Here is a 23,466-nt window from a genome sequence, read left to right on the forward strand (position 1 = left end):
TGTTTACTTCCTCAAAGATCTTGATAGCCTACAGCCGTTGAAAAGGAATAGGCTCTGACCGTAATATGCACTTAAATAATAATACCAAAGTATTAAAACCTTCATCTCATAAGACAGTGGATTTCAACTGAAATGCTTTTGATTTAGAAGAGTAACATTTTTTTTTTATAAAGAGCTTTATTGTACAATAAGGCAAATACAACAACAAGCTAGAGATAGCAGAACAAATACAAAAAAAAAAGAATGATATCAAACATGGATACACATCCTACGCATATATATATTGAAGAGCGAAATACCAATGTCCATACCGTTCAACCTAGGAAATGGGGCACAAGAGTGCCTCCTACTGAGATCCTAGGGATCAGTCCAATCTAATAAGTTCTATAGTACGTTGCTCTTCTTGACTGAAAGAAAAACCTCTAAACTAAAACCAACCCCAAAATAAAAACAAAAAACAAAAAAACAAAAAAGGAAAAAGAAAAATAACATCCTGTCTAAACACAAGAGTCCCGAATGTCATAGAGGTATTAAAACAAATAGAAACCCATCACACATCTGTCCAAGGGGAACTAAAATTGTCTATACGTTTTCCATGCATCCCAAATAAGATCAAATCTTGTTATATTCTCAACACTATAATAATAGACTCGATCAATTAACATCATCAAGTCAAGACGCTGAGTAACCAAAGCTAACTCCAAACCAGTGGATTTCCACTGGAGGGCTATTGACCATTGGGCAGCCAATAACATGTATCTATATAAGGGCCGGAAACTTCCAGGAACTTCATCATTAGCCATATATAAAATGGCCTGGGGGGCAGTCAAAGAGATTGGAAAACCAAACACATCTCATATTAAATTTTTCCATGAGTCCCAAAAACGTTGTGCACGAGGGAAATCCCAAAAAACATGCACCAGAAACCCTTCCATACCACAACCTCGAAAGCAAGATGAAGAGGCTGAGGGATACATTTTATGAATTTTAACCGGGGTATAATACCACCGAAACAAAAGCTTAACCGCCGTATCTTTCACCATATTTGACTTTACCACCTTGGAGACTGCAGTCCAGATAAGGGACCAATCATATTGCGTAAGCTGAATTCCCAATTCCTGTTCCCAGGCCCTCATATATGGCATTTTGTCCGCATTTTCACGTCCCAATAGCAATGCATACAATAAAGAAATGAGACCTTTACAACGAGCAAACCCGAAGTAAAGCGATTCAAAAGCTGTAGGATCAAACATTGGAAAGGAAGGAAATAACTATAAAAAATAATGTTTAATTTGACAAAATCTAAACGCCTCTTCCAAGGGGGCATCTTGACCAAATCGAAGCATATTAAATGTCACTGGGACATCCCTAATCCAGAACTTGTTGGCCGTAAAAAGGCCCTTATCTCTCCACCAGGAAAACATCTGGGGGTTCCTAAAGCAGGAACAAATCGAGGATTACCAAAAATAGAAGTCCTGGGGGAGGGAAAGGACATAAGGTTATATGAAGTAGCCATGGAAATCCATAACGTGACTAGTGATGATACAATCCTGTTCTTGCCAGAAAGAGCTGTTATATCTTTTTTAGCTGCAACCATGACCAAGGATGATAAATAGAAAGGAGAAATTGAGATCGATTCAAACTGATACCAAGCAGGGGGGTTAGAATCTGTACCCCAATCCAGAATTTGACCAAGTTTAGCAGCCAAATAGTAATGCCACAAACTCGGTAAACCAATACCACCCTGTAGGGGAGATCTATAAAGAATCTGTGCTCGAACTCTAGCAGGCTTGCCATCCCAGACAAATTTATTTATTTGAGATTGCAGACCAGACAGAGATTTCTTAGTCATAGTTATAGGGAGCATGCGGAATAAATATAATAATTTAGGGAGAATGATCATCTTGCATGCTATACTTCTTCCAAGCCATGAGACCTTCTATGAGGGCCAGGTTTTCAGAAGTTGAGTGATAATAGTAACTGTATGTGAAAAATTAGCTCCATACAGATCCCCATAACAAGGCGTAAGAAACACTCCCAAGTATTTAAATTTAGATCTACTCCATTTGAAACTGTAAGTAGTTTCCAGCCAGTTAATCGTATGAGGATACAAATTAACTGGGAGGGCTGTGGATTTAGAAGGATTAACCTTGAGACCAGAAAAAGTGGCAAATGTATCTAATAACTGAAAAAAAACTAGGCAAAGAGGTCAAGAGTCTAGTCAAGAACAGGAGAGCATCATCAGCATATAAGGCCAATTTAACATTATCAGCTCTGTACCCATGTATATCGGGATGTCGTCTGATCGCAACCGCCAGAGGCTCTAAAGCAAGAGCAAATAGCAATGGCGAAAGAGGGCAACCCTGACGAGTGCCTCTTTTGAGAGAGACAGGTGCAGAAGAAGCTCCAGGAATGCGAATTATAGTGGATGGAGAATTATACAAAGCTGAAACTGCAGTGATAATAGGTCCAGATAGGCCAAAGCCCTCCAATGCTGTAATTAAGTATTGCCAACCCAATGAATCAAAGGCTTTACTAATATCTAAACCTAACATCAAGAATCTAGATTTTTTAAGCTCAGCGTCTTGCAAGATGTTTACAGCCAATCTAACATTATCAGAGCCTTGTCTACCGGGAATAAACCCAGTTTGAGTAGGAGCTACAAGGTTACCTACCATAGAACCCAATCTAGTAGCCAGGATCTTAGCAAACAGTTTAATGTCATTATTGAGAATGGAAATAGGTCTAAACCCAGCCGGAGAGGAGTGATCAGCATCCGGCTTGGGAAGCAGGGACATGGAAGCCAAAAGCATATCAGGAGGGAGTTTTTCACCCTGAAGTATAGCATTGAACATCGAGGTCAAGGGGACCGAGAGTATGTCTGCACATTTTTTATAATATAAAGGAGAAAACCCATCTGGGCCCGGAGCAGTAGAAGGCTTAAGAGACTTAATTGCAGCAAGCACCTTTGTGGTTGTAATCGGAGCATTGAGCGAATTCAATTGTTCAGAAGTCAAGACAGGCAGATGTAGGGCATCAAGCCATGCTTTGAGCTCAGTGGTATTAGATGATACTTCGGTACCCAGAAGGTTCCGATAATACGCCTCAAAGATTTTTAAAACTTTTGGAGGAAGAACCTCCTCAACGCCTCTAGAACTTTTCAATTTATAAACGTGAGTAGGGATGCTCATTCGGATTCTGCGGAAATGCAATTTCCGAAATTCCGATCGGAAATCGGAATGCGGAAATCGGTACTGCAAATGCATTAGGCGGATTTCCGCCGGAAATCGCGGAATTTCCGCCGGAAATCGCGGAAATTCCGCCCGACTTTAACATCGATTTTCTCAAAAACTATAAGGTCTTTTTGAAAACTTTTTTTTGCATCTTGTTCAGGAGATTCTGTTTAATAAACCCTGAAAATTTGGTGTTTATAGGACTTACGGGGGCTTTGCTATTAACCGCTAAAGTCGGCGGATTTTTACTGTAATGTAAAATGCAGAAAATCTGCCTATTTTCTGCATTTACATTACAGTAAAGATCCGCCGACGTTAAACCGAATGTCCTGAACAAGATGCAAAAAAGTTTTCAAAAAGACCTTATAGTTTTTGAGAAAATCGATGTTAAAGTCAGGCAGAATTTCCGCGATTTCCGGCGGAAATTCCACATCGGAATGCGGAAATTGGTAGCGGAAAGCGGAATCGGTATTTGGCAATGGCGGAATGCGGATTTACCGCGGAATCGGAAATTGGCATTTCCGACCATCCCTAAACGTGAGGGGGTTTATAATACTGGTTAAGTTTGTGAGCAAATTGAGTAGAGGGATTATTGCCTCGGAGCAAAAACGTTGCCTTAGAAAACTTCAATGCCTTAGCATGAGAGGTGTCTAATAAAGAATTCAGTTGGGTACGTTTCAAATTAATTTCGTGCAAAATATCTCTAGTCATAGTTCCGAAATGACGCTTGTATAGCGAATCAAGTTCAGCTGATAGTGAAAGAATCTTTTGTAACCTACGTTTTTTTGCACGAGCTGCTTTAGCTATAAAGACGCCTCTTAAAACCGGCTTATGGGCTGCCCATCTAAGAACAGATGAAGTATTATCCTCATTGTTAAAGACAAAATATTCCTCCAACTCACCCATCACAGATAATCTGTCCGACTCCTCAGCCAAAAGAGAATTATTGAGTCTCCAATTGCTGGGACTAAAGGGTAAACCAAAGCCGACCATAGTAGACTGAACCATATGATGGTCAGACCAACTACACGTAACAATATCTGAGGTTGAGGAGTTGGAAGCAAGTACTGGGGACAAAAAAATATAATCTAAACGAGCATAGGATTGGCGGGGGTGAGAAAAAAAAGTATACTGTTTGCAACCGATATTATGGGCTCTCCAAATGTCAATAACATTAGATCTCGAGAGAAGTCTAGTGAGTCTTCTAGGAAAGGTTTGAGCAAAAGGGGATTGTATCGATCTGTCCAAAAAAGGATTAGCTACAGCATTGAAGTCTCCTGCAATAATCAAATGTGATGCCGATAGCCTATCTAATTGGGAAGTCAGGAGATGTATAAATGCAGTTTTAGAGGCGTTGGGAGCATAGCAGTTAACCAGTGTAACAGACTTACCCTCTAAGATACCCTTTAGAATCAAAATATACCCTCCGGGTCCATAAAGGAATCAATAAGAGAGAACGAAACAGAATTGTAAAATACTATGGCTACTCCTCTGGAAGTGTAACATTTTATAAACTGTTGTCAGATTGTTTTGGGGATAAAATGTCCATCAACGGTGATGGTGGCCATTAATAAAGGAACAGTAAACCGCATGAACCACATTTTCCAGTGATTTATAACAAAACTGTTACATTGTTATTGTGTAAAATCTCAATGAAAACCGTACACATCTGCAGCCTCAACACATTCACTGCACCACATTAACACTCTGAAAAAGTAGGAATTACAGTTTGCATTGTCACATTTCAGTACTGCATTGCTCAAAAGCAAAATGCACAATGTAAGCAATGTATGTGTAGGATGTTTTTCTGCTGTGCAGCCAAATTGGTATTAGAAATATTTATATATAGAACAACCCCCTCATCACATGTCTGGTTATGCGGAACATGAAGACTTCATAATCAAAAGGCAGACCTTTATACATTTGTAGATTTTTAAAAGGAAAACGAGGTGTGAGACCTATGGAAGCTGCCATATTTATTTCCTTTTAAACAATACCAGTTGCCTGGCCATCTAGTTGATCTTTCTGGCATCAGTAGTGTCTGAATCACACACCTGAAACAAGCATGCAGCTAATCTACAGTGGGTTGCAAAAGTATTCGGCCCCCTTGAAGTTTCTCTTCCACATTTTGTCACATTACTGCCACAAACATGCATCAATTTTATTGTAATTCCACGTGAAAGACCAATACAAAGTGGTGTACATGTGAGAAGTGGATCGAAAATCATACATCATTCCAAACATTTTTAAAAAATAAATAACTGTAAAGTGGGGTGTGCGTAATTATTCGGCCCCCCTGAGTCAACAATTTGTAGAACCACCTTTTGCTGCAATTACAGCTGCCAGTCTTTTAGGGTATGTCTCTACCAGCTTTGCACATCTAGAGACTGAAATCCTTGCCCATTCTTCTTTGCAAAACAGCTCCAGCTCAGTCAGATTAGATGGACAGCGTTTGTGAACAGCAGTTTTCAGATCTTGCCACAGATTCTCAATTGTATTTAGATCTGGACTTTGACTGGGCCATTCTAACACATAGATATGTTTTGTTTTAAACCATTTCATTGTTGCCCATTGCTTTATGTTTAGGGTCATTGTCCTGCTGGAAGGTGAACCTCCGCCCCAGTCTTAAGTCTTTTGCAGTCTCCAAGAGGTTTTCTTCCAAGTTTGCCCTGTATTTGGCTCCATCCATCTTCCCATCAACTCTGACCAGCTTCCCTGTCCCTGCTGAAGAGATGCACCCCCGAGCATGATGCTGCCACCACCATATTTGACAGTGGGGATGGTGTGTTCAGAGTGATGTGCAGTGTTAGTTTTCTGCCACACATAGCGTGAGACCAATGTTCCATTTTGGTCTCATCTGACCAGAGCACCTTCTTCCACATGGTTGCTGTGTCCCCCACATGGCTTGTGGCAAACTGCAAACGGGACTTCTTATGCTTTCTGTTAACAATGCCTTTCTTCTTGCTACTCTTCCATAAAGACCAACTGTGTACAGTGCATGACTAATAGTTGTCCTCAGTGGCGTAGCTAAGGAGCTGTGGGCCCCGATGCAAGTTATACAATGGGGCCCCCCAAGCACTCTATACATAACAATTGATACGGCGCACCAAAACCTACCAATGGCAACTACAGTGTCAGAGGTGCAAGGAGGGGATGGGGAACAGTTTGTTAATGATTACCACTATTCAAAGTATCTATAGAAGTGATTATTAAGAGCACAGGACCAATAGAGAGCTAATACTGTAGTTGAGGGAGGGCCCTTCGGGGCCCCTCTGGCCCAAGGGCCCCGATGCGGTCGCTACCTCTGCACCCCCTATTGCTACGCCCCTGGTTGTCCTATGGACAGAGTCTCCCACCTGAGCTGTAGATCTCTGCAGCTCATCCAGAGTCACCATGGGCCTCTTGACTGCATTTCTGATCAGCGCTCTCCTTGTTCGGCCTGTGAGTTTAGGTGGATGGCCTTGTTTTGGTAGGTGTACATTTGTGCCATACTCCTTCCATTTCTGAATGATCACTTGAACAGTGCTCCGTGGGATGTTCAAGGCTTTGGAAATCTTTTTGTAGCTTAAGCCTGCTTTAAATTTCTCAATAACTTGATCCCTGACCTGTCTTGTGTGTCCTTTGGACTTCACGGTGTTGTTGCTCTCAATATTCTCGTAGACAACCTCTGAGGCCCTCACAGAGCAGCTGTATTTGTACTGGCATTAAACTACACACAGGTGCACTCTATTTAGTCATTAGCACTCATCAGGCAATCTCTATAGGCAACTGACTGCACTCAGATCAAAGGGGGCCGAATAATTATGCACACACCACTTTGCAGTTATTTATTTGTAAAAAATGTTTGGAATCATGTATGGTTTTAATTCCACTTCTCACATGTACACCACTTTGTGTTGGTCTTTCATGTGGAATTACAATATAATTGATTCATGTTTGTGGCAGTAATATGACAAAATGTGGAAAACTTCAAGGGGGCCGAATACTTTTGCAACCCACTGTAGTCAGAACATGTGTTCTGCATGCTTGTTCATGGTCTATGGTTAAAAGTATTAGAGGTCGAGGATCAGCATGACAGCTAGGCAATGTGTATTATTTAAAAGGAAACAAACGTGTCAGCCTCCATATCCCTCTCACCTCAGGTTCGCTTTAAAGAGTACCTGTGACCAAAAAAAGTAAAAGTTAGATACTTGTTCTTGAGGCCTCACTTTCCTTACATGTATGCACTTGTGGTAGTATGGTCTACACACATGTGATAACAATAGCATAGAGCCTTTTCCTCAGTGCATGAGCACCTTCATGCTACTCTGCAAGCGGAGACCATACTGGCACCTGCACCGTGCAGAAACTCACATACACGGCTCATACATGGAGTGTGGCTGGAAACACCGTCCCGACCTGAATCGGTGAGAATGGAAATAATAAAGCTTTACTTGAGCAAAGTTAATATATATATATATATATATATATATATATATATATATATATATATATTCTTAAAGTGGGACAGTTTAGGAGCTGAGAAGTAGACCCCCAAACTACTAACCTTCACTCCCTCATATACAGTGGGTCCATCCTCCAGTTGTTATGGGTGTAAACATTATGATGGCCAGCATAATATTTGAAAGAGAAAAATAATCTGAGCATCAGGTAAGTTGCAATGCTAACACCCCTTTATTTCATCCCACAGCAAAACAGACATGGCAAGTGTATGTAGCCTGACAGCCGTTTTGCCAGCACTGCTCGCTTCCTCAGAGACCAACTCGTGCACAGTAATTTACCCAACCCCACAGATGAGGCCTGGATGCATCTAGTGCCGATCTCTGCTCTCCCTACACATATGATGGCCAGAATGGTTTTATGACCCTTGCAAGATGGGCCTCCAGGCTGAGAGGGTCAATAATCGGAGGCAAGGGAAGGAGTTATAACATTGAGGTCCCCATCAAAGTTTTGCTGGGGGGGGGGGGGGCATGTTTTGTAGTAATGCCACTGCCAGGCATTATATATGTATTTAAAAATAAATGCTGTTTATATTAGATAGCAGTTATCAGAGAACAAAGAGAATATTGTAAGAATCTCAAATAGGCAGACATATGATGTTTTATAACCAATCATGGGCCACAAACAGACTAGTTATTCCAAATCGGCTTTATTTTATAAGCATATACTAAACCGATACAAAAATCATCTGAGGATACGATAAAAATTCCATAAGATCCAGACACTGTGGCCCTTATTCAACTCACTTTTTCATCTTCTTTTCATCCTCTGTTTAAAATAACTTTTCAGCGTTCTGCAATTAAAAAAGTACCAAAAAGTAAGTAAATAAGTACTGTCATAATTATTCGGAGTATTTTCTTGCTTGACGGTGGCCTAAAAGGCATTTTATTGAGAAGATGGTGAAAATATTCCTTAGAAGAAAACGTAGGAGAAAAAGTGAATTGCCTAAGGCCCAACGCCTTTTAAGCCACCAGTAAAAAACGTAATAATTTTGACAGTGCTTTTTCACCATCTTTTTGGTACCTTTTTAACTGTAGAGTGCTAAAAAGTTATTTAAAAGTTATTTATATAATGAAAAATTATATCCAAGGAGAAAATATTGGAGAAAAGGTGAATTGAATAAGGACCCAAGAGCCCAAAATTACTAGAGAATCACCAGTCTGACGATCATCTTCAGTCAACAGTGATCAGAAGTCATCCAGCAAAACTGCCCTGGATTTATTGAAATACAACTTTCATATCGGATCATATTGAGGGATGTAGAATGGTAACCAAGAACTGTTGTAGTGAGATTTATTTATTTATTTTTTAATTATTTAATTTCTTATTTCGTTGTACTGTGTATGTGACTTTAATTCACATTTTTACAAACTCCCCCATCCCTTTACGCAAACACACACGCTTTTTTTTTTTTTTCATTTTAGTGGCATTGTTTATTTTACAGTTTCTAATAATTTATCTGAAGATAAGAAATCTAAATCAGAAAGGATTACTTTGGTACAAACATCAAAAAACGACTATCCTATTATCAATACTGCACTTAACACATGTAAAATGAATATTAACATATTTACATTTTGCACTGTTTATTCATAGAGAAATACAATAGTTCTAGTTATGATATTGTATGACTTATCCTGGTTTAAGTATCAAAAACTTTCTATAGCTATAAATTGCTATATATTGATATCTAACCCCGTCCTGCTAGTGATGTGTAGCCTAGGCTATTTAGCAATGTGGAGTTCTCTCCCCCCCCCCCCCCCCCCCCTTCCACAGGGCATTTTGGAAGCCAAGGTTGTGAGCGCCGCTGGCGCACGTCAGCGGCGGAACGCTGAGAACCGAGCTGCGGCTCTGACTTCCGGGTCTCGGCAAGCCGCTGGTGTCACTGGAGCGCGGGAGCCTGTGCAGCCCTCATTGGACAGGCAGAGGACGCGTACTCTGTGCGCCCTCCGCTGATGTAAACAGTAACCACGTGGTGTATTGCGTGTCAGCTGATCAGCTGGCACGCTGAGCGTATTGGTCATTTTGGATTCCTTAGCTCCCGATTGCTTAGCCCTTGTATAAATGTTTAGTGAGCGCCCTCAGTCATTGCCCGTGATAGCCTATGCTGGGCTTGTTGCTGAGGCTGCGCTCCCACCCGTTTGCCAGTGTTGTTGCCGACTTTGCCTGCCTCTTGACTAAGTTTAACCCTAGATTGCCTTATCGTTGCCAACTTCTGCCTGTCCCTGACCATGCTTCTCGATTAGATCATCTGTTGTCAACTCTGCTTGAACCTGGATTACCCTGATTGCCGCCTGGATTGACCCCTGCATGTTTAAGGACTTCCATGAACTCTGCCTGGACTGACTTTGGCCTGGAACTGACGATGTATCTGTTTAATAATTGAACTGCTTCATCCCTAGCCTGCTATCCTTGCTTTCATCTGGACTGCCTCAGCCTTTAGGCCTCAGGTGACTGTTAAGTATTCTGTGTTGTATTACTCATTGCTGAGTTTGGTGAATGCTATCTGTCAATCTGTATGCTACATCTAGCAGGGAACCAGACAAACCTGGCAGTATCACAGGCCCGATCTCTTCATTTAAAAAGGAAACGGGGGAGGGGGGGGGGGGTCTCCACCATGGGGGGAATTACCGCAACACATGTTGCTCCTCACAGGGGCTGTCAATCAGCTCATAAAACAAGTATCTGCTCAAAAGGTTAAGCTAATTCAACTGGCAAATGCCCTTTCTCGTATCGAGAGTTCTGTTGAACGTTCTATACCTCCTCCAAAGGATCCTGAAATGCCTCTTCCGGAGAAATTTTCTGGCGCCAGATCTCAATTCAGTAATTTCAACTGTCTAACATATTTCAAGGTTCGTTCTTAATCCTCTGGTTCAGAATCTCAAAGAGTGTCCTTTGTTACATCTCTGTTGCCTATGGCCTACCTTCTGAACATGAAACCTTAACTTCAGTGGATAACTTGTTTAAAGCCATGGCTGTCTTGTACTCTGATCCTGATGGTATCTCTACTGCAGTACTGAAATTAAGGAATTTGCGGCAAGTTCGTCGCACTGTTGAAGAATAGGCTACAGAATTCAGGTGATGGGCAGTCTCAACTAACTGGAATGATTCTGCTCTCATGGACCAATTTCTGTTGGGACTATCTGATATTGTTAATGATATTCTTGTAGGTAATCCAGTACCTTCCTCCCTGGAAGGAGCTATTACCTTGGTAATCCGGGTTGACAGGCGGGTCAGACAACGTCACCAGGGAAGATATCAAATGTTAATTGCTGAAATAGTTCCTGCTTATGAGGATATTCCAGCAGACACTGAGGAACCTATGCAATTAGGGGTCACAAGTCTCTCTTATACAGAAAGACGTCGTAGAAAAGTAGAAGGACTATGTTTCTATTGAGGAAAAGATGGACATATGGTCCAATCATGTCCCACGAAATCACAAAAATCTGAATGTTTATCTGGGGGTGAGTGAACTCAGTATTTCTCGCAAGAAGATAATCTGATTATGTTGCCAGTTACTATTACACAAGGGAAAAATGTGTACAGTTGCCAGGCTCTTGTTGATTGTGGATCTGGAATTAACCTCATGGATATCAGCGCTGCGTAATATGTTGGTGTTTTATAAATACAATAAATAAATAAATAAATAAAATATCTCATTAGCTGAAAATCTATCCATTCAGACAACTGCAGTGTCTGAATCGATACACATTACTGCTGCTGATAATTCTGTATTATGACAAAGTCAGAGGTTAAGGTTGACTACTAAAGTTTCCCTACAAGTAGGGACTTGACATTTTGAAACCACAAAGTTCTATTGTATGAAATTGCCTTCTTATCTTGTCATTCTTGGGTTACCATGGTTGAGAGAGCATAACCCAGTGTTTGATTGGTGGTCTGGTAAACTTATTAGCTGGTCTGCCCAATGCAATGATAACTGTTTGCAAAAAAAGTTGTTGGCTTGTACTAGGCTCAATGAACAGAAAGTCTCTAATGTTTGTGAATTGTCTTTTCATAAGTCTTGTGAGTCTACTGTTGAAATTCCCTCTGGCTGTATGCCTCCTCAGGGTCATCTCTCTAAACTGCCCAAGCCAGAGAAGAGGGCCAGGAGGGAGTATATCCAGAACAAATTACCAAAGGGGTTCATTGGAACCTTTTCCCCACCAGCTGGTGCAGGGGTTTTTGAGAAAGAAAATTATGACAAGGGTTCTGTATCTTTAATTTCTAAGAAATGTGTTATTTCCGTTGGCAAATTGTCTTCTGATCTTTCCGATCAATTGCTCAAAATGCAAGACCAGGTTCCTCGAGATAGCCACCTGGGAAGTTGTTTGTTCCTTATGACCTTAGAGTGATAGTTTGTAAGCAATTTCATGAGAATAAACTCGGAGGTCATCCCAGGGTTAAAAAAACTGTTGAATTTCTCAGAAGGGATGTTTAGTGGCCTTCTCTTAAAAAGGATGTTGGTGCTTTTGTCAGGTCATGTTCTGTTTGTATTCGAAATAAGGTAACACATGGCGCACCTCAAGGGGATTCTATGAACAGTCAAAACTGTTCCTTGAGGTGGATCAAACTGTTAAGAATGAATTCATGTCTGGGGGTTTATTATGAGAGAAATGTCCTGATAAACCTTGAGTGGAGTGTCCAGAGTCCACTTCTAGGGGAGGGGGTATTGTGAGCACCGCCGGTGCACGTCAGCGGCGGAACGCCGAGAACCGAGCTGCAGCTCTGACTTTCGGGTCTTGGCGAGCCGCTGGTATAGCTGGAGCACAGGACCCTGTGCAGCGCTCATTGGACAGGCGGAGGACACGTACTTGGTGCGCCCTCCGCCGATGTAAATAGTAACCACGTGGTGTATTGCGTGTCAGCTGATAAGCGTATTGGTCATTTTGGATTCCTTAGCTCTCGATTGGTTAGCCCTTGTATAAATGGTTAGTGAGCGCCTCAGTCATTGCCCGTGATAGCCTTTTGCTTAGACTGCGCTCACACCTGTTTGCCAGTGTTGTTGCCGACTTTGCCTGTCTCTTGACTAAGCTTAATCCTAGATTGCCTTATCATTGCCGACTTCTGCCTGTCCCTGACCACGCTTCTCGATTGGATCATCTGTTGCCGCCGCTGCTTGAACCCGGATTACCCTGATTGCCACCTGGATCGACCCCTGACAAAGCCTGACAAAGCTATTATTTCTACTGGCTTCAGAACCAGAGTAAGCAAACATTCCACAGCAATGCAGCAATGCCAGCAGTAAAGAATTTGCTGCCTGTGCTAAATTTTAGAATAAAAATCATGGTGAGCGAAGATTTTACATCGATCGAATGCTAAATAATGTATAAAGTAATATCGTAAAAAATAAGCAAGTCTGATCATTACATTATTTTCAGTACAGATCCTCTTTGAAGCAGCATTCACACTCGTCTGTTTTCATGTGCATTTTTAACCAATGTTAATCAATGTGATAATTGCTATCATGGCCGTGATAAACTTAGCACGCGGGTTAGCGCGTGAACGGGGAAAGTTAATGCACGCAAACCTTTACTATTACACGCACAAACCTGTACGCATGCTAACCCACGTGCTAAGTTTATCACGGCCGTCATAGCATTTATCACGGCTTTGTGAATCGAGGCCTTAAAGTGAACCTTAAGTGTGGAAACTTACTTTAGGTTAGATACATACCTATGTTACTAATATGTTCCACTGACACCCCCTATTGAAGTTATTCTACCTGCTAGGTCAAATACCTCTTCAGCACTCCTCTGGTAGTCTTTGAAGTACATGTCTCCCTGAGTACTTCTGGAGACAAGCACATCCGTGCTACATGTGCAGTACACAAATGCCCATATTCAAAATCACTCGGGGACGCGAGTCCTTCTGAAGGCTGCCTACGGAGTACTGAAGACACAGACGGTCATATAACTTTAATGGTGGACGGACTGAGGACCAGGACTTCCCTATGTATTGCGTCAGGTTTGCTTTAAACCTGATAGGGAGTTGCACATGCCTAGACTCTGTGCTAGTATTGTATCACAGGTATATACCAGGTCGTCACCTCCATTCCTCCGACGACCTTCGCCAAACTTTCCCCACACATTTCCTACTCCCATGCGCGCCTGCAGAATTTCTCGAAAGCTGCCCCCACCCTGTGGAACTCCTTTCCACTGCCCATCAGACTGGCTCCCTCCTTCAACGCATTCAAGCAAACCTTCAAAACCCCCCTCTTTAAGATGGCCTACACACCCCCTGCCACACAGTAACTCTCTACTGAATATTTATTAGTGTAATGGTTAAGGGCTCTGCCTCTGACACAGGAGACCTGGGTTTGAATCTCAGCTCTGCCTGATCAGTAAGCCAACACCTATTCAGTAGGAGACCATGGGCAAGTCTCCCTAACACTGCTACTGCCTGTAGAGCGTGTCCTAGTGGCTGCAGCTCTGGCACTTTGAGTCCGCCAGGAGAAAAGCACGATATAAATGTTCTGTGTTTATTCCACAGCCCTACCTAGTTTGTCCACCTCTCCCCCCCTCCCCCTTATATTGTAAGCCTTTAGTAGGGTCCTCCCTTCCCTAGTGTATTCTACATGATCATGTGCTCCTTTCCTATGACAGCCTCATACTTGTATTACTGGTCCTACCTAACCAGCTCAAAATCGCATGATCATGTATCTTGTACCGTTTGCCTTGTATAGGTTTGTCCTATGTTGTTTAAGCTTGTTATGTTTGTCATCCTTATACTGTATATATTTATTGTCCAGTGCTGTGTCCAGTGCTGCATAACATATTGGTGCTTTATAAATACAATAAATAATAATTATAATAGAACACATGCACATGTAATTGTACTAAATCTGCAGGTATAATCAACAAAAAATGTAAAACTGTAACGATTGGTGTCAGCGAGACAGATTTCTCTGATTATTGGTGATCTGCAGTATCACCAATAATACAGATGCTATACCTGACTATGTGTGATCTGCAGAATCACCAATAATATTAGTATAGCCAGAACCAGGACAACCAATGTAAGGACAGGTGTTTGGTGCAACAGTAATGATAGAGATACCTGCTACCCCAGAGGAGCTGGTGGAGATAGGTATCTCAATAGAACACAAGAGTATTTGCCCACCAAGCTGGAGACGTAATGCAGTACAGATAAGATCACCCGAGGAGCGGGTGATTCAGACTGTACTGCAGCCGGGAATCACCTGAGGAGCAGGTGATTAAGACTGTACTGCAGTCAGGGTTTTCACCTGAGGAGCAAGTGATTAAGACTGTACTGCAGCCAGTGGACACCTGAGGAGCAGGTGTGTAAGACTGTACAGCAGTCAGGGCTTTCACCTGAGGAGTAAGTGATTAAGACTGTACTGCAGCCAGTAACACCTGAGGAGCAGGTGTTTACAAATATGCTACAAGTAATGATCATCTGAGGGGCAGGTGATTAAGACTGAACTGCAGCTAGTGAGATCACTTGAGAAGCAGATGACTCAATACTATGAATCCCTCAACAGTGGCTAGGCCCACTGGTGAGGACAGGATAGTCAGACAGGCAGGATCGGCAACGTATGGACAGATACAGTACAGAGACAGAAGGCTAACTCAGAGTTAAGTTCAGGCAGAGTCAGCAACTGGATCAGATAGGCGAAGGCACAGAATCAGAAAGCAGGAGAATAGTAAAGGCAAGCAGAAGGTCATAACAGATAATACAATGCAAATAGTACTTTAAGCTATCAACAGAATCCGCTAAGTGTGGATCCCCAGCTCCAGCTGGTTCTAGCACACTTTGGGATCTGACTAAGGTCTGAGCGCTAACACGTTAGCATTCGCAACAGCAGACACGGAGCAACTGACAGGCTGGTACTATATATACAGAAATGCTCCACAGCGCCGCCCCAGTCATTCAGCCAATCCAGCGTACTGTTGGAGTCAGCTGACTTGGCAGATCAGCTGACTCCCCTTCTATTCGCATAAAGGTCCTGTCGCCTGGTGCGCGCGCGCGCGTAGCCCTCAATCTATGTGCAATAGAAGGACCAGACAGAGCACCAGCATGTAACTGCTTGGCCGAGGCCGCTGGCTGATACGCGAAGATAGCCGCCATGCCGCTTGCCTCTGCGACGGTATCTCCGCTATCTATTACAAAAACCTTTATTAATGCATGAAATTCATATAGCTGCTTTGTTTACACCTCAGCAAGCATTTTTAGATGTGCACTGCTGATGTATTAATTTCTCTCTTTCCAGATTTCTGTCAAGTGCCTGTAAGTTGTGCTGAATAATATGAAGATGCAATGCATGGAACCATTGCAATGTTCTGATCCTTCCCATAAGAGACACTGGATGGTGCCAGCCTCAGAACGGGTGATTGGCTAGAGAGAACACAGGCTTTAGTCACAGCAAATTATTTCAGGTACAGATACAGAAAAGGTTGCCAACAACTATTGAGTTGACTTTTCTTTTAAACACCTGTGCAAAGTATTTCAACAAACATTACTTTATATTGACTTTATTTAGCACTGTGGCTTTGCAATGCATTACTATAGCTTAAAGGAATTAATTTATCAGACACTGAGTAACCTTAGCTTTTCCTCTCATAAGCAGAGTTGAAATACATAGTAGGTCAAATCTTATACGTTGTTGAATTTTGGTAAAAATTGGCTTGATAATTAATTTGAAGTTCTGGAAGCTACGTTGTATGGGGGACGGGACCACTAAACACCAGGTAATGCTGTATAGGTAATGGAGAGTGGACCACTGGACACCAGGTGCAATGTATGGGGGAGGGAGGGTGGACCATTAGACACCAGGTAACATATAAATGAGGAAGGTTGGACCAGCAGACACCAGATATGCTGTATAGAAGAGGGAGGGGTGACCACAGGACACCAGGTCTGCTGTAGGGGGAAGAGAGTGGAACCATTAGACACCAGGTTGTGCTATTGGCTCACCAGCAATATTATATGGAGATGGGCATTTTAAAAGTAGCAGCCTAAGTTTCTCCCCTAGGTTTATACTCTAGTCAAACTATTTTTCTGGTATCTGAAGGAAAATTAAGCACCTTGGTATATTTTTGGAACAAAAGACGTTCATCTGGCTGAGAAAACAATACTGATAACAGGAGAGTGCTAAAAAGCTTATTTATTTTTACATAAGAGCTGAATTAACGAGATTTTACATCACACTGTGCATACTTCAAAGTTAAAATTGAACCCCTAAAATTGAAAATAATATGAGACTCCAGCAAAGCATTATATACCGTTGCAACCACACATACATGTAATTATTATCTGCTTATGAATCGAGGTAGGAAAGCAGAAATAATGCTTGTCATTTGTTACTGGGAACCTTTCTGTACTGAATGATGATTTTCATTAATTGTTGCTTTACTTTTCCTTGTAAAATATGAATTTCAGGCAGATAGCTAAATGCATAAATAAATCATAGCATTAGGGACGTGAGAACCTTTCTGTACTGAATGGTGATTTTCTTTAATTGTTGCTTTAATTTTCCTTTTAAAATGTGAATTTCAGGCAGATAGCTAAATGCATACAGTAGATAATTCATAGCATTAGGGACATGACTTAACTGGCAATTTTTTTTTTCTGTACAACCTGTCCTGTGATTTAAAAAATCACAAACACAGATTGCCCGGTAGCAAAGAAACAAAAAATTGCCTCCGGTTTTTGTCGGGAAAATGATGAATGTAAAATCTGCATAAAAGGTTAATTTCAGTTTAGGCCACAGTGTTTATGTTGCACAGCCCATTAGTCTTTATGTAGTAAATAGCTGTGTAAATATGATGTCCTCATCATCGCTCTGTTTACTGTAATTGCTATGTTTTGTAAGTGAATCCAAAATTCAGCTGGATAAATAACTTCATAATGCTAGGACAATATAACTTTGGATCACTCAATCCCATTAAATCTCAATTGTAGTATGCTAGAAAATAATGAAGTACCTGTAAACAGGCATTAAAAAAGGAGAGTTGTGCATTTCCTCACTTGATTTGCCAGAATTGGGTTACAATGGATTCCATGGAGCCAAATGAAACCCAATTCCATACAGGGATGATAAGTTAGTGATCATCGCTATATAGAGTGCAAAGCCAGCACTGACCATGAGATGGCTTTAGATGAACCAATCAAAATCTCTTGTTGCTAATTATATAACAATCTGTCTGCCATTATTATTATTATTATTGATTCTATAGCATCAATTTGGTTCTCACCTGTGGCACTACACAGATAAATATTTACAGACTAGTTACTTGAACAAACAAGGGCATTATAGATCAAAATTGTAAATAAAATATATAAAAAAAAACTAGTTAGAAGCAGTGATAGTTCAGTAGCAAGATAAAGTGTACTGGAACAGACTATAAGCATGGTGCCCTCCTGAGAAAATTCCATTCCCCCGATCCACCTAAGCTCCAGTACCAACCCCACATCAATCATCTTATTTCCCCCTGCCCCAGTAACACCATAGCAAGCAGGCCAATTGCCACCCCCCCCCCTCAGTCCTGAAGTGTGATCAGTATAATAATTCCCCCTCACACTTCTCCAGTAAGTGTGGCTATTATAATACAATTACCCTCCTGAGAACAAACAAATAGCATTACATTAGCAAGAATTTTTACATTTATAAATGTAATGTGAACCAGCCCTTAGGCAGTCTCTGCCCCCATCCCCCCTTACCCTTCCCTTGATAGCAGTATCAGGCAGACTTCATGTCTCCCACCAGCCCCCTAGATTGCAGTAGGCAGCCTTTTTGTTCCATCTCCTAAATAGGCAGTGACAGGTGCCATTGATAGGTTACTGTGGAAGTGGTCACCATGAGTGCTGCTGGGTAGAGGGGTGCAAGAGGTAATTGTGAGTGAAGGTGGCAGAGAAGCGCAATACAAAAAAGATCTTATAGGCTCCCAGGTGGTGGGTGGAGCTTTCTCCTGGCAGAGGGCTGAACTTACTTCAGCCAGAAATGCTTTTCCATGATTCCTTCAACATCCCTCTCTTCAGTAGTACTCAAAGATCCCGGTGGTGGATGGGGCTTCCTGTGGCTTTCTCCAGCCTGCTGTGGCCTGTAAGACCTCTCAATATCTTTCTGATCCAATACGCTATGCTGCTGTGAAGTCTGTGATCCAGCTGGTTTGTGGGCCACTGCACATGCACGGTTTCGGGCCATTGTGCTCCCATCTTTAAGAGCGTTCTGCACAAGCGCAGTTACAGTCTTAAAGCTAATGTTACCCCTCCTAAAAAAAAAAAGTCAGATACTCACCTAAGGAGAGGGAAGGCTCTGAGTCCTAATGAGCCTTCCATCTCATCTCCCGGTGCCCTCAGGATCCTCCATTCAAATCCCCCGCTGCGGGGACTTCGGAAGTCTTCGGGAGCCGAGTCCTCCCGAAGACAGGCGGCTCCATACTGCGCACGCAGTGCGTCATAGACACGCGCAAGTGTGTCATAAAGGGGCGCTCACGCATGCGCAGTATGGAGTGGATCGTCTTCGGGAGCCCGAGTGCTCCCGAAGACTTCCGAAACCTCCCTTCGGCGGCGGAAGTGGCAGTATTTGACCGAACTGGTCGAATACTGCTACAGGGGATCCTGAGCGGGACCGGGCATCGGGAGAGGAGAGGGAAGTCTCATTAGGACCGAGCCTTCTCTCTCCTTAGGTGAGTATCTGACTTTTTTATTTCTAAATCGATTCCCATTAGCTTTAAGGAACTGTGCATGCGCAAAACATTACCAGTCATGGGAGCATTATCAGGGAGGTGCATGGCCAGTACCGGGCTTGCACAGCAGTCCATGACTGAGCCCAGTTGCAGACTTTACCGGGGCTGACAGCGGCAAAACAGAGGTGACTGAAAAGACATCGAGGTAGCAAAAAAACAACAGGGGGCTACATCTGGGGGCTCCTGTGTATGCACGCTAGATGGTCCTTAACGGCCGCCTTAGCCGAGTTTAATCCAGCGTGTCTACCAATGTTAGGGCCTTCTTAAGTAGCTACAATTAACCTCAATAATTAAAATGCTAAGCAGTTGCTATTGATGTTATCCATTGCAGATGCTAACAAGTATGACATTCTGGAGCAGTGGCAAAATGCTGCTATAGTGCGCCTTAACTGTTAGCAACTGCACTGAATAACATTTGTAGCGACTGCTTACCTATAGAGCAAGAAAAAAGTATCTAGAGGTTCGGGGGAAAAAAGACAGGAAGGTAGCATTTTCAAAAAGTTCACTTTCCCTATAAAGTGAACCCAGATGAACCTGATACATACATACATACCTAAGATCCCCAAGAGGCTTCCAGTGTCCTCCTTGCTCCTGATACCACCACTCTCCAAGACCCTTTGAAAGATCTGGGCCACACTTCTCTTTATGCACAAGCATGTCCATGCTTGCACAGTAGCACTGAGCCATAGCACAGAGCTCTTGTGCATAAAGTGGACCGCAGATGCAATCAGAAATCCGGCAAGCTCTTGTTGGATTTCTTTCGGAGGTCTGCGAGCAGACCTGGCATGGGAAGCCTCTGCAGGATTCAGAGGCTACCTTCTTCTTAGGTATCTATCCATTTTTGGACCTAAGGCTCACCTCGTATACAGTTATTGCAATCACAACTTAAAGAACAAATATTTGTTACTTTTATTGCTGAGCATGTTTGAATTCATTGTGGTATTACATTTCATTAACAGCAAATGAGCAGCAATGAAGGGAATTACTGAAGAAGAAAAAGAAAATGTCCTTCTACAACTTTTCAAACCTATCTGTGGTTGAAATAAATGTACTTTCTAGATAACAACTGTGACTCAAGCTGAGCAAATCGTCATACGGTACTAAGTCATTCTTTTGTGTGAGGAGGAGCACTAGCAACATTGCCCACTTTGTAGGCCTGTATAATGGATCCAGAAAACATCACAGCTCAGCTTTCTACAGAAGATGCGATGTATTGGAATAACCATACCATGCTGTTTAAGCCAGTATTCAATATGATCATCTCGCCCATAATTATGATCGTGTCAATAATAGGTCTGACTGGCAATAGCTTAGTGGTGTGGTACCTCTGTTTTAAAATAAAGAGGAATACTTCCACTATCTATATCTTAAACCTGGCCATGGCTGATGCTGGTTTCCTGCTTTCCGTATTTATATTAACTGTTCTTGAAATGGTTTTCGGCCTTATGCCACAGAATCACTTTGAAGATGTCCACTTTATCGGTACTATACACGCCCTTCATCTATCTTGTATATTTGGTTACACCACCAGCTTGTGCCTTCTTACAGCTATAAGTATCGAAAGGTGCCTGTCTGTCCTTTATCCAATGTGGTATCACTGCAAGAGACCACCTCATCTGTCTTCGGTCATATGCACCTTCATATGGATTACTTCGTGTGTCATAAGTGTGCTGGAGCTAGCGTTTTGTTACAATGTTACATACAACCGCAAGGGCCTGGTGGAAGAATCCAGCAAGGAGTGTAAAGTTGTCTTTATTATTATTTGTTGCTTTAGCTTTGTGATATTCATTCCATTTATGATTGTGTCAAGCCTAATTCTGCTGATTAAAGTAGGGGCACGATTTCAGCAAAGACAGTATAAGAAGTTATATGTGGTCATCACAGTGACCGTTGTGGTTTTTCTTGCATTTGGAATGCCAATGAGAATTTTAATACTGGCTTGGTACAAACACCATATCATGCCACCGTTTCCCATGATGGATATATTTTCGGTGTTCTGTTCTCTCAATAGTACCATAAATCCTTTTGTCTATTACCTTGTCGGTCGCCAAGGGAGCCACGGGGGAGAAGTTACTCTACTGACCATTCTTCAGGCTGTATTTCGAGATGAAGGAACATCGTGCAAGAGGGAGCAAAGAAAAACAATAGCTGAAAATGAGACTGCGATATGACATTTCTATGTATATGTACTTTCTTACTTAGTAATTAAGCTAAACACTTAATGCATTTTATCACAAGCATGAATGTATTGTATGTACACATGAAATAGCAACCAACCTCAGATCGGCTTTCCTCTGATTACACTAAATTAGTGGTTCTCCAATGTACTTCATCAGGGTTTCACATGTCAGCGGTAATTGTCAGCCTTCATCTATTTTATACGTCAGCAGGTAAAAATAAATCTACCACGAACTGTTGCTTGAAGCACAACTTTTACTCACATTTTACATGGTGATTTACAAAAATAAGTTAAAACATAAGTTGCATTTCAGAATGTATAGTGATGTTTTTTATTGTGTTTATCATAAATATATAAAACAGGAAGAAATAGAGAATATGGAAAGTGTGGAAGTGGTTGGTGCTTTAAAGTCATTTCATACTACGTCAGTTGCGTTATGACTCAACAGACATCATAAGCACCGCAATGTAATCATATTCCAATGGCACTTCCACACTGGTGCACTTGTGGTGCAGTTCTGCAATTTCCATTGGAATAACGTGCAGCATTCTCAGTGTTACTGGCTGATGTGCACGTTCTCGGTTGTGGTGCAAGCATAACGCTATGGACTGTGTGCGTCGCATTGCATCGGATTTTTGAGGATGCGCAATGCAAGAGGTATAGTATTAAACTACCCTTACAGTTTGTGCTGTGGATTTCATTGGAAAGTCTTGACCTGGAGCTTGATATCCATTACACTAAATAATTACAAACTATACGGTGGCTGATTTGGATTATTGCACATATTTTCTGTCTGCACAGAATATTACTGCTTCCAAATTGGTGCACTATTGTCTTTGTTTGTCTATTGGAATAATATAAGTAATATAATGTCACTTCATAAAACTGAAATATATTTGTCTTGGAAGTTTTTGCTAAATAAATGAACAAGTAAGTAATGTGTCATATTCGATTTTTAACCACTTGCCGACCAGTGGATTTTACACTGATCGGTGCTGCGTGGGCTCTACAGCCCGCAGCACCGATCAGGAGTCCAGCAGGGCGATCAGACTACCCCCCTTTTTTCCCCACTAGGGGGATGTCCTGCTGGGGGAGTCTGATCGCCGCCGGCCATCTGCGTTTTGCGGGGGGGGCTTCTCAAAGCCCCCCTCCGCAGCCATTTCTGCCCTCCCGCTCCTTACCTCCCTCCCTCCCTCTCTCCGTAATGCGCAGGACGGAGTTCCGTCCTGCGCATTGAAGGATAGGCTTCAGCCTATCATATGCCGGCGATCCCCGGCCAATCAGAGGCCGGGGATCGCCGATCTGCCTAACGGCGCTGCTGCGCAGCAGCGCCGTATGATGTAAACAGCGGGGATTTCTTCCCCGCCTGTTTACATTTTGCCGGAGAGCTGCGATCGGCGGCTCTCCGGCTGTTCACTGAGACACCCTCCGTGAACTGACATGGAAAGGCCGCTCGATTGAGCGGCCGTTTCCATGGTAACCCGCAGACGACCAGTTTACGCCAATCGGCGTTAGCTGGTCGTCAAGAGGTTAAGGTTATGTATATACTCTGTGTGTCCCATGAAGCCTTGACACAATGTTCACAGTATAGTTGAGTAAAACCGTATCTGTGAAGCCCCATCAAGCCAGTGGCTGGTCGTATTGTACGTGATTTGTCTTCCGCCTATTTGGTCAGTTTGTGTATTGCTATTGATAATCGTGTAAAACAACATGCATGGAAAGTGAGAACTTTTCCTAATAGGCTGTAAAAAACACAGACACATGAGTGAAATGCCTCTTGACTCTTCACTCACACTGTTATTGTGACAGCACCCATCTAGGATAAAAGATTACTGCCAGGCACATA

General features: G+C 42.3%; 1 protein-coding gene across 1 annotated transcript in view; it reads left to right on the forward strand.

Moving 5' to 3' along the window:
• Positions 1–22,814, forward strand: part of LOC137561292 (proto-oncogene Mas-like) — a 65,574-nt gene extending 42,760 nt beyond the window's left edge. The window contains exons 3-4 of the mRNA XM_068272553.1: positions 15,964–16,129; positions 20,401–22,814. Coding sequence (XP_068128654.1) covers positions 20,605–21,612 — 1,008 coding nt within the window. The 5' untranslated portion in view covers positions 15,964–16,129; positions 20,401–20,604 and the 3' untranslated portion in view covers positions 21,613–22,814. The remainder of the gene's footprint in view (positions 1–15,963; positions 16,130–20,400) is intronic.
• Positions 22,815–23,466: the final 652 nt, after the last annotated feature.

This window comes from Hyperolius riggenbachi, chromosome 3, assembly GCF_040937935.1.
Source record: "Hyperolius riggenbachi isolate aHypRig1 chromosome 3, aHypRig1.pri, whole genome shotgun sequence".
Lineage (NCBI taxonomy): Eukaryota > Metazoa > Chordata > Amphibia > Anura > Hyperoliidae > Hyperolius > Hyperolius riggenbachi.